At 51.4% G+C, this 14436-nt stretch overlaps 1 protein-coding gene across 3 annotated transcripts in view; it reads left to right on the plus strand.

Moving 5' to 3' along the window:
• cplane1 (ciliogenesis and planar polarity effector 1) overlaps positions 1-14436 on the plus strand; it is a 32533-nt gene that overhangs the window by 10006 nt on the left and 8091 nt on the right. For all 3 annotated transcript variants that reach the window (XM_055874739.1, XM_055874740.1, XM_055874741.1), the window contains 19 exons: positions 2084-2248; positions 4466-4607; positions 4694-4803; positions 4939-5091; positions 5227-5338; positions 5576-5912; positions 6086-7079; positions 8740-8894; positions 8968-9220; positions 9324-9382; positions 9724-9804; positions 9909-10137; positions 10239-11864; positions 12003-12231; positions 12326-12561; positions 12691-12793; positions 13245-13454; positions 13899-13958; positions 14376-14409. In XM_055874739.1, coding sequence (XP_055730714.1) covers positions 2084-2248; positions 4466-4607; positions 4694-4803; positions 4939-5091; positions 5227-5338; positions 5576-5912; positions 6086-7079; positions 8740-8894; positions 8968-9220; positions 9324-9382; positions 9724-9804; positions 9909-10137; positions 10239-11864; positions 12003-12231; positions 12326-12561; positions 12691-12793; positions 13245-13454; positions 13899-13958; positions 14376-14409 — 5288 coding nt within the window. The remainder of the gene's footprint in view (positions 1-2083; positions 2249-4465; positions 4608-4693; positions 4804-4938; positions 5092-5226; positions 5339-5575; positions 5913-6085; positions 7080-8739; positions 8895-8967; positions 9221-9323; positions 9383-9723; positions 9805-9908; positions 10138-10238; positions 11865-12002; positions 12232-12325; positions 12562-12690; positions 12794-13244; positions 13455-13898; positions 13959-14375; positions 14410-14436) is intronic.

Raw genomic sequence — 14436 nt, forward strand, 5'->3', positions numbered from 1 at the left:
AGCCTGAGGACAAAGACTTTCCTCTAGGCTCAGATTAAAAATATGACAGATAGGAGTGGCTATAGAGTCAGCCACCATCCTCAGTAGCTTTCCATCTGAGTTGTCAATGCCAGGAGGTTTGTCATTATTGATCGATAACAACAAAAAATCCACCTCTCCCACTGTAACTTTACAAAATGCAATCTTCCAATGCTTTTCTTTCAATATATCTATTTTTTATGCATGAATACAATTGCTCACTGTTCGTTGTTGGCATTTTCTGCCTACGTTTGCCCACTTTGCCAATGAAATAATCATTACAATAATTGCCAACATCAAATGGTTTTGTGATGAATAAGCCATCAGATTCGATGAAGATGGAGTTGAATTTGTCTTTCTGCCCATAATTTCATTTGAAGTAAAGTTTTTTTTCCATCATTCTTTGTCATTGATTTTGTCTTCATAATACAGTTCCATCCTCTTTTTGTTGAGTTTAATCACATCATTTCTCAATTTGCAGTAAGTAAGCCAGTCAGATGTGTAGCCAGTCTTATTAGCCACTCCTTTTGCCCCATCTCTTTCAACCATACCGTTTTTCAATTGCTCATCAATCCATGGAGCCTTAACAGTTCTAACAGTCAGTTTCTTAACAGGTACATGTTTATCAATAATTGGAAGAAACAATTTTATAAATTCATCAACTGCAGTATCTTGATGCCACTCATTAATCACATCAGACCAACAAATATGTTTAACATCATCCACATACGAGTCACAGCAAAATCTAATGTATGATCTCTTATACACTATTTTAGGCCCAGCTGTTGGAACTTTGGCTTTCCTGGATATAGCCACTATATTGGGATCACTGCATCCAATGGGTACAGATACAGCTTTAGAACAAAGTTCTACAGTATTAGTAAAAATGTGATAGATACATGTGGATGATCTTGTTCCTGTAGTGTTTGTTAACACCCTGGTAGGTTGATTAATAACCCGAACCAGATTACAGGCGCTGGTTACAGTAAGAAGCTTTCTCTTGAGCGGACAGCTTGATGAAAACCAGTCAATATTCTGGTCCTCAAGAAAGTAGACCTCTCTGTTTACATCACATACACTATCAAGCATTTCACACATATTATTTAGAAACTGACTGTTAGCACTTGGTGGCCTATAGCAACACTCCAGAAGAAAATGCTTTAGATGTGCCAAGTGAACCTGCAACCACAACACTTCAATAACACTTGACATAGGATCTTCTCTAAGCATTACAGGGATATGGCTCTGAATACATACATACATACATACATACATACAGCAACACCTCCACCATAAGCATTTGTCTCTTCTATAGATGTTATATTTTTGTATTGCTACTGCTGTATCATCAAAGGAATTATCTAAGTGAGTCTCAGAAATGGCAATTATATGAATGTTATCTGATGTTCGCAAGTTATTGATTTCATGACCTTTCTAAGGCCACATATATTAATATGGGCCATTTTCAGTCCTTTCCTGGGTAGCTTATCAGAGAGAGACATAATACTGAAAAGACCAAACAAAGCAAGATAAAACAATCTATACATTCAGCAGTCCATTAATCAATTTGTGTGCGTGCGTGTCTGTGCTGAGTGGTTGAAGCTACGAACCCATAGGCTTGGCTCTCTCATCCCCTCCAGGCTTCTGGGAGGGAGGGTGGACAATGAGCCTGTCATAGCGGATGTAAGCAATGTCCCCACACGCTCTGGCAGCTTTCATGGCTGGGATCAGTTCTTTCCTCTTCTGGTGCACAGCTTCAGGATAGTTCTCGTTGAGGAAGATATACATTCCTCTCAAGTTCTTGGCTCTTTCCAGAACAGCTACCTTGTCCTTGAACCTCGGGAACTTGACCAATATCGGCCTGGGCCTGTCACCTGGGCCGGTGGGGGGTTTTCCAGTCGTGTGGACGCGCTCCATCTCAATCTTCCTGTGGTCCATCTTCAATTACTCAGAGATCATTTCCCTCACTTTGTCCTCAGATTCTGCAATTCCGTTCCACAACCATGTTGTTCCGCCTTGACTGTCCCTTGAGAGAGAGTCTGATTTATCTGTCATTGTTACTTAGGACCCGTCAGGGGGGTTTGGGCAGCTGTTGGAGGTGGCGTCCCGTCACAGGGTGTCAGGGGTCCTCCAGAGGGTGCTGCTGCTCCTGAGGTCTGCCCGCTGCTCCCGTCCAGCTGCCCAGTGGTACATCAGCCACCTGCGACGCTCCCGACATCGCCTAGACAAGGTATTTCCTCCATTTCTCCTACACAAGGCACTGAACCCTCCTATCCTGTTCTTACCCCTGTCTCCAGCCCTCTTCCCCCCTGCTATCCTGTTCTTACCCCTGTCTCCAGTCCTCTTCCCCCCTGCTATCCTGTTCTTACCCCTGTCTCCAGCCCTCTTCCCCCCTGCTATCCTGTTCTTACCCCTGTCTCCAGCCCTCTTCCCCCCTGCTATCCTGTTCTTACCCCTGTCTCCAGCCCTCTTCCCCCCTGCTATCCTGTTCTTACCCCTGTCTCCAGCCCTCTTCCCCCCCCTGCTATCCTGTTCTTACCCCTGTCTCCAGCTCTCTTCCCCCCTGCTATCCTGTTCTTACCCCTGTCTCCAGTCCTCTTCCCCCCTGCTATCCTGTTCTTACCCCTGTCTCCAGTCCTCTTCCCCCCTGCTATCCTGTTCTTACCCCTGTCTCCAGCCCTCTTCCCCCCTGCTATCCTGTTCTTACCCCTGTCTCCAGCCCTCTTCCCCCCTGCTATCCTGTTCTTACCCCTGTCTCCAGCCCTCTTCCCCCCTGCTATCCTGTTCTTACCCCTGTCTCCAGCCCTCTTCCCCCCTGCTATCCTGTTCTTACCCCTGTCTCCAGCCCTCTTCCCCCCTGCTATCCTGTTCTTACCCCTGTCTACAGCCCTCTTCCCCCCTGCTATCCTGTTCTTACCCCTGTCTACAGCCCTCTTCTCCCCTGCTATCCTGTTCTTACCCCTGTCTCCAGTCCTCTTCCCCCCTGCTATCCTGTTCTTACCCCTGTCTCCAGCCCTCTTCCCCCCTGCTATCCTGTTCTTACCCCTGTCTCCAGCCCTCTTCCCCCCTGCTATCCTGTTCTTACCCCTGTCTCCAGCCCTCTTCCCCCCTGCTATCCTGTTCTTACCCCTGTCTCCAGCCCTCTTCCCCCCTGCTATCCTGTTCTTACCCCTGTCTCCAGCCCTCTTCCCCCCTGCTATCCTGTTCTTACCCCTGTCTCCAGCCCTCTTCCCCCCTGCTATCCTGTTCTTACCCCTGTCTCCAGCCCTCTTCCCCCCTGCTATCCTGTTCTTACCCCTGTCTCCAGTCCTCTTCCCCCACACCCTCTTCCCCCCTGCTATCCTGTTCTTACCCCTGTCTCCAGCCCTCTTCCCCCCTGCTATCCTGTTCTTACCCCTGTCTCCAGCCCTCTTCCCCCACACCCTCTAAACCCCCTGCTATCCTGTTCTTACCCCTGTCTCAAGCCCTCTTCCCCCCTGCTATCCTGTTCTTACCCCTGTCTCCAGCTCTCTTCCCCCCTGCTATCCTGTTCTTACCCCTGTCTCAAGCCCTCTTCCCCCCTGCTATCCTGTTCTTACCCCTGTCTCCAGCTCTCTTCCCCCCTGCTATCCTGTTCTTACCCCTGTCTCAAGCCCTCTTCCCCCCTGCTATCCTGTTCTTACCCCTGTCTCCAGCTCTCTTCCCCCCTGCTATCCTGTTCTTACCCCTGTCTCAAGCCCTCTTCCCCCCTGCTATCCTGTTCTTACCCCTGTCTCCAGCCCTCTTCCCCCCTGCTATCCTGTTCTTACCCGTCTCCAGCCCTCTTCCCCCCTGCTATCCTGTTCTTACCCCTGTCTCCAGTCCTCTTCCTCCCTGCTATCCTGTTCTTACCCCTGTCTCCAGCCCTCTTCCCCCCTGCTATCCTGTTCTTACCCCTGTCTCCAGCCCTCTTCCCCCCTGCTATCCTGTTCTTACCCCTGTCTCCAGCCCTCTTCCCCCCTGCTATCCTGTTCTTACCCCTGTCTCAAGCCCTCTTCCCCCCTGCTATCCTGTTCTTACCCCTGTCTCCAGCCCTCTTCCCCCCTGCTATCCTGTTCTTACCCCTGTCTCAAGCCCTCTTCCCCCCTGCTATCCTGTTCTTACCCCTGTCTCCAGCCCTCTTCCCCCCTGCTATCCTGTTCTTACCCCTGTCTCCAGCCCTCTTCCCCCCTGCTATCCTGTTCTTACCCCTGTCTCCAGCCCTCTTCCCCCCTGCTATCCTGTTCTTACCCCTGTCTCCAGCCCTCTTCCCCCCTGCTATCCTGTTCTTACCCCTGTCTCCAGCCCTCTTCCCCCACACCCTCTAAACCCCCTGCTATCTGTTTTATAGAATAGATAGTCACCTTCACACAATCTTTTTGAGTGAAATGAGATGATTTGGAGTGTTACGCTGAGTCTCGTGGGGACTAACTTGGTGGTCGGTCGTTAGATCCGTCAGAAGTACTCCCAGCAGCAGTGTGTGACCAAGGCCTTCCCAGAGGCTCTGATGAAGTTTGTGACCCGCAGTGGATTCTTCAGACTGGGACCCAGTGGGGACGGAACCATGGACTCTGTCACTATACAAACTATCAGTAAGATACTTTTTTACTGTGTGTCACACCATTGAACTACATTCATCCATTGAAGCATGGCCTCATTCAGAGCCTTTTTCCTCCAGTCTGCTTCAGGGAGCTGTGTGGCCTGTGTTGGATGCTGAATGTCAGAGACCAGCTCTCAATGTCTTGCAGGAAGTATCAGGCTGCAAGGAACCATGGGAGAGATCCCCAGGTACCACACAAAGGCCTTTTTCCTGTGTTGCTTGGTGTATCTTATTCAGCCTGTGTGTGGGTGTGTGTGTGTGTGGGATCCTCTATTATCAATGATCTGTTAACAACCTGTTTGTGTGTGTATTTCATCCTGTAGGTCCCAGCAGATGACAGCGAGGTGGCCGCAGCCTGCGAGGAGGCTCTCCACTGGGCCTGTCGTTTCCTTCCCTTCTCCCGATTCCTCAATGCTGAGGAGATCATCCAGGACACCCTCCTCAGCTTGGTCTCTGAACTACCCCCTGTAACCCTGGTAAACCTGAGCCGGCCGTCACCTCATTCACAGGCATTCCTATTCGGTTCATTGTGTTTTTCCGCGTCCCACACAGGACAGGTATAAAGTAGAGTGGAATCACGTCTCTTACCCCAGGCTGGTGTCTTCCTCCAGGTGGCAGAGACTCTGGTGCAGGCCTTCCCTGAGGAGGAGGAGTCAGTCAGGGTCCCTCTGAGAGAGAAGTACAACTCACTCCTGCGGAGACTGAGGCACTGCACTGTCCCAGGTCACTACTATCTACTAATGTCACTGCTCTTCACCTTTCTGCCCAGCAGAACGTGAAGAGAGTAAAAAATAATCTATGTCATTTAGCAGACACTTATCAAATCTGATTTAGTCATGCGTTCATACATTTTACGTCCGGATGGTCCCGGGAATCAAACCCACTATCTTGGCGTAAGGTAATGCTAATGTTTCTTACTAATCTTCATTCGCTCCTTGACCTTCTCTTTCTCTCTTCTAGCCTCAGGACAGAATGGTAAGAAGAGGGATGAGGAGGAGGGAGAGGAGGTGATGATGATTCTGGTGCAGGAGCGGCTCAGACAGAGGAGGAAGGACCTGAAGCGTCTGGCCAGGCACCTGGCTCCCCTGGAGCTCTACCTATGGGAGAGGGAGGAGGAGCAGGACAGGGGGGGAGGAGGGCAGGGGGCTGTAGCCCTGCTAGAGAGATTCTCCCTGGGGGCCAGTCTGAGTAACAGCACCCTGACGGACTGTGGGCGCCCCCTGGTGTACAGCGATGGAGACACGGCCGAGAACTCCGTGGCTCTCTCTCCTGACCTGCACAGCAGGCCTCCTCACAAGTAGACTCAGGCTTTCTTCATGAAATTTGTATCTGTCAGAAATATTTGTTAAGAAATCAATCATTACTTTTAAACCTTGTACTTTTATGGCCATTGTGGCAACGTCAGGCAAGTTGATTGTACAAAAGTTTCTCTTTGGCGGAATTTGTGGTGTAAACTATTTTTGTTTTCAGCATCAGCAAGAGAGTGAGGGTGCAGGACCAAGCAGACAAGCCTGGAAGTCAAGTAGAAGTAGTTGAGGGTGGGAACATCCAGGAGGAAGACCAGAGCTGCACGGGCCCAGCCCAGGACCCTCCTGTGGGGGAGGACAGCCCCTCTCTGACCCTGCCCGTGGTGGGGACCTGGGAGTTTGAGCTGGAGGATGAGGAGTACCTGCGTTTCCTGGAGCTCTTCCTCAGCTACGTGTTGGAGAAGGACGGCCCTGAGCCAGACGCAGGCTGTGACCCTCCCCTGCTGAAGGGCTTCTGTAGCCAGCTGAGAGAGCGAGAGCTGCACTCCCTCACCTTCGATGTCCTCACCACCCTCCGCCGTCGCCAGAGAGATGGGCGCCAAGCGACCAGGAGACAGGGGGGCAGTGACGCCCCCGTGTTCAGAGCAGGACACTGCTACAAACCAGTACTCGTTACCACCCCTTCGTTTCTCCACAGTGAGCCCCCTACACCCAGACCCAGCATGTCTGTCAGTGTCCTGTCTCTTCCTGGGCTCAGGACCGGCAGGGAGCAGGGGTTGTTTGGCTTCAGTCTGCAGGCCAGGCCAGCCAGCCCATGTCCAGAACCCACACCTCAAAGAAGCCGCCTCGGCTCGAAGTCTAGCCCCAGTCAGAGTTCTGTTCCCTGGGAGCAACCATCGGAGGGCTGGGCGTTCGGGCCCCTGTGCTCCGTGGAGGCTGTAGAACTGCAGCGGGAGCTGGAGCCCAAGCTGGAGGCCCAGTTCCCAGGGCTGGGCAGGCTTCTGGAGTGGATGGTGCGCTGGGCTGATAAGAAGGTGTTGCTGGGACAACCCAGCCGGATAAAGGAGAGGGAGGCGGGTGGAGGAGAGGTAGCTGGAGGTGGGGTGGTTATTCGGGTCAAAGCCTCGGCTCCTGCGGTGCTCACGGCCCTCAGCATGTTGGAGCACAGGTACACCACCGCCCTGCTAGGCATGGACCACTACAGCGCAAACTTACAGGTGAGTAGATAGTGTTCTATGAACTGTTTATTAACCAGATTTAGAGATGTGCGTGGACTGTGTGCCATGAGTGATGAGAACCACCAGACTTGGCATAGACCAGAATTCTCTGACAGGTTTCCTTTCTTATCTCAAATCAAATGTTATTGGTCACATACACGTGATTAGCAGATGTTATTGCGGGTGTAGCGAAATGCTTATGCTTCTAGCTCCGACAGTGCAGTAATATCTAATAAAGTACACAACATATACACACAAATGTAAGTTGGAATGAATTAAGACTATATACATATATGGACGAGCGATGTCAGAGCGGAACGTACTAAGATGCTGTAGAATAGTATAGAATACAGTATATACATATGAGATGAGTAATACAATATATGTAAACATTAAGTGACATAGTGTTCCATTCCTTAGTGGCCAGTGATTCCTAGTCTATACCTATAGGCAGCAGCCTCTAATGTGCTAGTGATGGCTGTTTAACAGTTAGATGGCCTTGAGATAGAAGCTGTTTTTTATTTCTCTGTCCCAGCTTTGATGCACCTGTACTGACCTCGCCTTCTGGATGATAGCAGGGTGAACAGGCAGTAGCTCAGGTGGTTGTTTTCCTTGATGATCTTTTTGGCCTTCCTGTGACATCGGGTGGTGTAGGTGTCCTGGAAGGCAGGTAGTTTGTCCCCGGTAATGCGTTGGGCAGAACGCACCACCCTCTGGAGAGCTTTGCGGTTGCAGGCGGTGCAGTTGCCGTACCAGGTGGTGATACAGCCCAACAGGATGCTTTCAATTGTGCATCTGTAAAAGTTTGTGAGGGTTTTAGGTAATAAGACAAATTTCTTTAGCCTCGTGAGGTTGAAGAGGTTCTGTTGCACCTTCTTCACCACACTGTCTGTGTGGGTGGTCCATTTCAGTTTGTCAGTGATGTGTACGCCAAGGAACTTGAAGCTGTCCACCTTCTCCACTGCAGTCCCGTCGATGTGGGTAGGAGGGTGCACCATCTACTGTTTCCTGAAGTCCACGATCATCTCCTTTTTTTTTTTTTTGTTGACGTTAAGTGAGAGGTTGTTTTCCTGGCACCACACTCCCAGATCCCTCACCTCCTCCCTGTAGGCTGTCTCGTTATCGTTGGTAATCAAGCCTACTACTGTTGTGTCGTCTGAAAACTTAATGATTGAGTTGGAGGCATGCTAGGCCACGCAGTCATGGGTGAACAGGGAGTACAGGAGGGGGCTGAGCACACACCCTTGTGGGGCCCCATTGTTGAGGATCAGCGGAGTGGAGGGGATGTTTCCTACCTTCACCACCTGGGGGCGGCCCGTCAGGAAGTCCAGGACCCAGTTGCACAAGGCGGGGTTCAGACCAAGGGCCTCGAGCTTAATGATGAGCTTGGAGGGTACTATGGTGTTGAATGCTGAGCTATAGTCAATGAACAGCATAGGTGTTCCTCTTGTCCGGATGGGATAGGGCAGTGTGCAGAGTGATGGCGATTGCATTGTCTTTGGATCTATTGGGGCGGTAAGCAAATTGAAGTGGGTCTAGCTTTCTTGGGAACAGGAACAATGCTGGCCATCTTGAAGCATGTGGGGACAGCAGACTGGGATAGGGAGTGATTGAATATGCCCGTAAACACTCTCTCTCCTTTCTCCCCCTCCACCCCCAGGTTCCAGAGAGGCAGTGGACAGTGGCTCCAGTGTTGCAGCCTGAGGTGGGCTGGAAGCTGGAGAGGGAGAGCAGTGTGGATACAGGTTACCCTGCATCAGCTGGCACACCCATTACTCTGCCAGGCCAGGATCCCCAACACTGCGAACTGTCCTAGTGAGTGTGTGCATGAGTGTTTTATCATTTTCTTATGGCTCAGAGAGGATCTTAATATATTTCTGTTCTACAGTGGGTCACAGACTGAGGGGGTGGAACGAGTGACATCCCAAGAGACCTCACAGCTTTCTGACCCTGTGGGAGTGACCTTAATAAACCCTGAGAGTGGGGTGGCAGACTTCCCAGACAACAAGCTTGACCTTTCTGCTGAAAAAGGAGAGGACAGCAATGCTGACCAGGCCTTGAGGTCATCAGCCTCTCTCTCCATCCCCAACATCTCTGTCCACATCAAGAGCCTCCGTCCAACACTGAGCCCACCAGGCCAGGTGGGCACTGCCAAACACACCATGACCGTTCCTCTATGTTTCTAGATGAAGTGTTGGGTTGGCACCTGGTCACTTAAGTTTGTCTATCCTTTCTTCTCCTCAGGCATTAACGCTGGCAGATCTACGGTGCTCAGAGAGGGAAGAGGACATTGTCAGCTCTCAGTGAGTTCTGGGTGTGGGAAACACAGGGAAAAGTAATTTTGTTTTGTTGTTCTCATTTACTATTTGACACCAGAGCCAAAGGCAACCGTGGCTGGTTGGCCAAGGTGAGTTGGTAGGCTGCTGTTACCGTGGTGATAGTAAACAGAAGTAAACAGATAGTAAACAGAGGCTACAGTTTGGTATGACAGACCATAGAAATGGATTCTATTCATTCTATTTCTTGTGACCGACAATGTGGATTGTAACCAAAGCTGCCAGTTACTAGAGGGCTTGTTTTATGTCTCTTTGGAAAAGTCATTTCACATAATGTTTATGTTTACATGAATGTTCGTGTGTTCTAGAGAGGAGGAGGCAGAGAATCTGCTGTCTCATGGCTCCATGAGAAGACCATCAGATATTACTGAAGAAGTGACAAGAAATATGTAAGTGAGCCTTTAGTTCCATATAATAATATTACAGAGGTACTTTGGTTCCCTTCACTTCAAATCTGCATTTGTGACATTCACTTGGTCTGTTTTCTCCTCAGAACTCCGAGTGAGGGTTCAGGATCAGACGTCCCTCCCCGTGCCAGCTTCCAACCCCTTCCCGTGGCAGGGCCTCAGGCTGGGGCTCAGGCAGCAGACTCTGCCCCTAACGGCGGGCTGCCCCAGGGGAGCACCAATACGACCCCTGCCTCTGCTCCCATCCAGACCCTGCCTGCCCAGACAGACCCTGTCAGACAGCTCTTGCAGGATGAGCTATTCAGACTGGTCCAGGTGGATATAAATATGAACATCAGACAAGGCAGAGGAAAATACATAAATGTATGTATGTAGCCATGGACTATTTCATGATTGCTTCGTGTTTCTCTCTTCAGTTGCAGCAGATCAACTTCATGAGTTTGATGCAGGTGGTCGGAGCGTCGTTTGTCAACCTCCCAGTGTCACAAAACAACACACTCCCAGCCCAGTCCAATGTGCCCTATCCACACCCCAATGCGCCCCTGTCCCACCCTAACACTCTCCTCCCTCACCTGAATCGGACCCCCTCCCAGAACAACATGTCCCCTATGCCCCAGACCCAGAGCTCGGTTCAGGCCCCTTTATCCTCGGAGTCCCCGTCTGGGGGAGACAGACCCACAGACCAACCCCCCATCCACGAAATGCAGCCATTGGCCGTCCACCCTGAGCCGTTGAGAGATATCCAGGGGGAGACCAGGATGCTGATCTCATCCTCTCATGGGCTTCAGACCACTGTGGACCACACCTGCAGTGCCCCTCTGCTACTGCCCTCTGGTGGTAGCTCACAGGTTCCTGCTCCCTACAGCTCAGGACTGAAGCTCCTTCAGCTGCACCCTCCCCTGCTGTCCCTCCAGCGGCATGGTAACACGGCCGCTGTACGTGAGGCCTGGGGACCCCCGTCTGAGAGGAGACCCAGCACTACTGTGCCCCCCCACCTGAACCCCAGCCAGTATGACCCAGCCACTCTGAGGAGGGCAGAGGAGAGAACGAGGGAGGCAGAGAGAGAGTCCACCGCGCCACCATCACACCTCAATCTGACACAGTATGCCCACTATCCCTCCAACCAGGCCCCCAGGAACACACTGCCCCCGCTCCAGAATCCAGAGACCAGGGTGGAGAGGTCCAGACGGGCTGAGCCCCCTCACCTCCCTCCTACCCTCCCATCACACAGACCTCCCCCTGTCCACGGCCTCCCCCTCCTCCGCTTCCACCCTGACCCACGCCCCCCTACGACCTTCGCCCTCATACCCCTCCCACACTCCTCCAGACCCCTGATTGTCACCCCAGCAGCCACGGGCCACAACCCCAGACTACAGTTACTCCAGAGAGACCCAGACCCTCCTAGGATGATGCTGCCCGAAGCCACCCCTCCGGCCCGCGTGCCACGTCTCATCCCTCTGGGGGAGCTGATGGGCTGGGCTGCAGGGAGACAGAGGGGGGCAGAGGCCAGACTCCAACTCCTCAGAGTGGACCCACAGGCACAGAACCCTACCCCAGCAACACACTCCACCAGAACCAACTCCAGCAGGAGGCAGAAGAGACAAGTGGAGAGGTTGAAGAGAGAGGGAGAGAAAGCAGAGGTCACATTTAGACCAGAGGACTCCATCATACTCCCGCGAGAGCGCAATGAGGACGAGCCTGCAGAGCCTGTTCTTGGGGAGGGCTATGTCTTTCCTCTTGGGACCTTTGACTCCGTGCTGACTGGTCAGGGATTGGTGGACAGGGCACTGTCTACTGCAGCTGAGCTCCATGCCTTTGCCTCTACACACAAGAGGCCTCCTGAGAGCCATGATGCTTGTACCAACACAGACCCAGCTTCTCCTCACTCAGATACAGGCATTTCTGCCCAACCTACTGTCACTTCTGCTGCTTCTGGACCTGCTGCTCTCCCTCCTGAATTGTTCCTGAATCTGCGGTTCCCTAGAGACCCTCCTGTCCACGACACAGAGACATCTGGGGAGAAACGACCAGAGAGAAACACGGTGAGAGGACTATTTAATGACAGAATCGAGTGGAACGTTCAGTACACCGATACAGATCATCTATACTGTTTCAGGAATTTCATGAAATTCTACTTAATGGTCTTATATCTCTCTCTCCCTTCCTCTCCGGACGCACAGGGTCGTCAGTTCATAAATGTGATAGATCTGGAGGATGGGGCTCTGCTACAGGAGTTGACATCGTGCCCCCGCCCTGCGGTGCGGGATCATAACGTCAACCCCTCTCAGCCCTCTCCCCCCACCTCAGCACAGCTCCACCTGCTGGCAGCCTCCGTCACCAACTCAGCCCCTTCGGAACTCACTGCAGACACCAGCACAGAGGACGACCAACCCCAAGCTCAGCCAGATGGTCCGAGTCAATATAATCGATTCACTCTGCTAAAACAACAGCGTTGTACTCCGTATATTGCCTCTGTCTGTAATATGTCCTGTGTCTCCTCCAGGCTTCTCTGTAGCGTCCCTTCCAGCTGCCCACCCTGAGCCCAGTGGAGACCCAGTGACTCGCAGTCTGCTGCAGGAGAGGAGAGCCCCAGGCCGCTCCCTGGAGACCCATCGCGGAGCTCCATCCAGGGCCCCAGTGATCCAGGCGTCTGCCCGTCTGTCTGAGATGGACGCCCAGCTGGCTGCCTTGCAGAACATTGCAGATCACATGGAGAGCGAGTTTGCCAATACCAGACTGGTAACGTAGCTTTGGGATTTACATATCTACACCTCATCCTGCCTGTGTCCACTTGTCGGCCTGATGATTGGCAAGTCAGTGAGTCTGCTGATAGTCCGTATGTGTAAAATGAAGTATTCCCTCTCTTAGCTGGTGAGCACCATTGAGACTCTGGGTCCTGCCATGGCTCCTGAAAGGGTGGAGGGAAGAACACCAGTGAACAAGACAGTCACTCTGGCCGCCTCACCAGAAGGTCAGATCCACAGTTAAGGCGTCTGCATTCATAGGTTAGGTTTGCTTCTAGCAGAATTCGGGCTAGGCGACGCGGACGCCTCTGCTCGCATACTCCTTTCAAAAATGTGCATGGAAACTAGTTGTCTCTCTTAGAATGTCAACATGTTTCATTGAAGAACCCCGTCCATAGTTCCCACTCCTACTCGGAGTAGTACTTTTGACAAGTCACAGAAGAAGGGGCGTGGACTTCAGCTACTGAACTTCGACTTGTGTGCTCAAACAGCCTAAAAAATTAAAATAAACTGTGAGGAGACTCCAAAACGTAACCAAATGTTGCCATAATATATGCGCTAACCGTTACGACGTGGAAACGTGCGCCAGGCTTAAAACGCTTGACACCAGACAACAACAACAGTTCTGCCATACCCCCCCTGACTCTGTATGTGTGTGTATCCTCTCCATTTGAGCAGGGTGGAGATCACATCTGTCCGTGCACCATGACCTTGAGCTAGCGGGTCTTCGACAGGAAGAGGAGGAGGAGGAGGAGGAGGAGGAGGAGGAAGGACCTGATAGTGTCGTAGTCAGCTCTGCTCCTTGGGGTGTGAAACAGCCCTTCTCTCTTTCTCCTCACACTCCTGCCGTCCAGAGCACCTCGACCCTGCACCAGCCCACACCAACAGGTATAGCAGCACTCTCCAGCAAGCATTCCCACTGTGGGAATATAGTTGTGCTCATAAAACAATTCATAACATGTGTCAACAGATCGCTATTAGCTTACCTTGTCATGGCATTGTTGATATATTATTGGCCATTGGATCCAATGGAAATATCTCCCTAGTAGATAATGATGAGCCATGATGGTGTTAGTGTGATTGTAGTTCTTATGAGTCCCTAGTGGTTCGGCAGGTGGTAGTGGTCTGTTGTGCCGTTTCCAGTTACCAGGCTACCATCTAATACTCCTGTTACTGGCTCACCACAGCTGTAACTTTAGTGTCTGTCTACCCGAGCACCACACATCCCTGCTTTGTGCCTCTAACCAGGCTGTCTGACCTGAGGTCTACAGTATATCAACTGGGGGATCAGTCTGTGGTTGAATGGCATCTCTGTCTTGTCTGTGGTTGCAGGCCTGTGGTTGTCTCCCGTCAGACCAGAACCAGAGCAGCGTGTGTGGGACATGGGTCAAGGTGAGAGCCGTGTCAACACACACTGTCACACATACCTGGCTGGGACTCACTGCTGTTACCTAACTCTGCATACGCACTTGTGCTGTAACCGATAGACTGCGAGTGGACACCTGTCGTTCTGCCCCTGAACAAGGCAGTTAACCCACTGTTCCTAGGCCGTTATTGAAAATAAGAATTTGTTCTTAACTGACTTGCCTAGTAAAATAAAGGTAAAATAAAAATAAAAGAATTCAAAAGCTGCTACATCCCACATACAGGCACGCTCACCTTGTAATGGTACACCTGGTACTTGCATGTCTCTGGTTTGTGCTAGTTTGTGTTTCAGGTCGACATACTTGGAAGAGACATTGGACGGCTGCATTTAGATCTGTATCATCCTACTTAGTAAGCTGTATGTTGATTGTGTTCCTCTTGCAGATTTGACAGACACTATGGATGGAGCACCTGGAAAGTAAGTATGTGAAAACTGATATCGGTA

The sequence above is a fragment of the Salvelinus fontinalis genome, chromosome 21, assembly GCF_029448725.1.
Source record: "Salvelinus fontinalis isolate EN_2023a chromosome 21, ASM2944872v1, whole genome shotgun sequence".
Lineage (NCBI taxonomy): Eukaryota > Metazoa > Chordata > Actinopteri > Salmoniformes > Salmonidae > Salvelinus > Salvelinus fontinalis.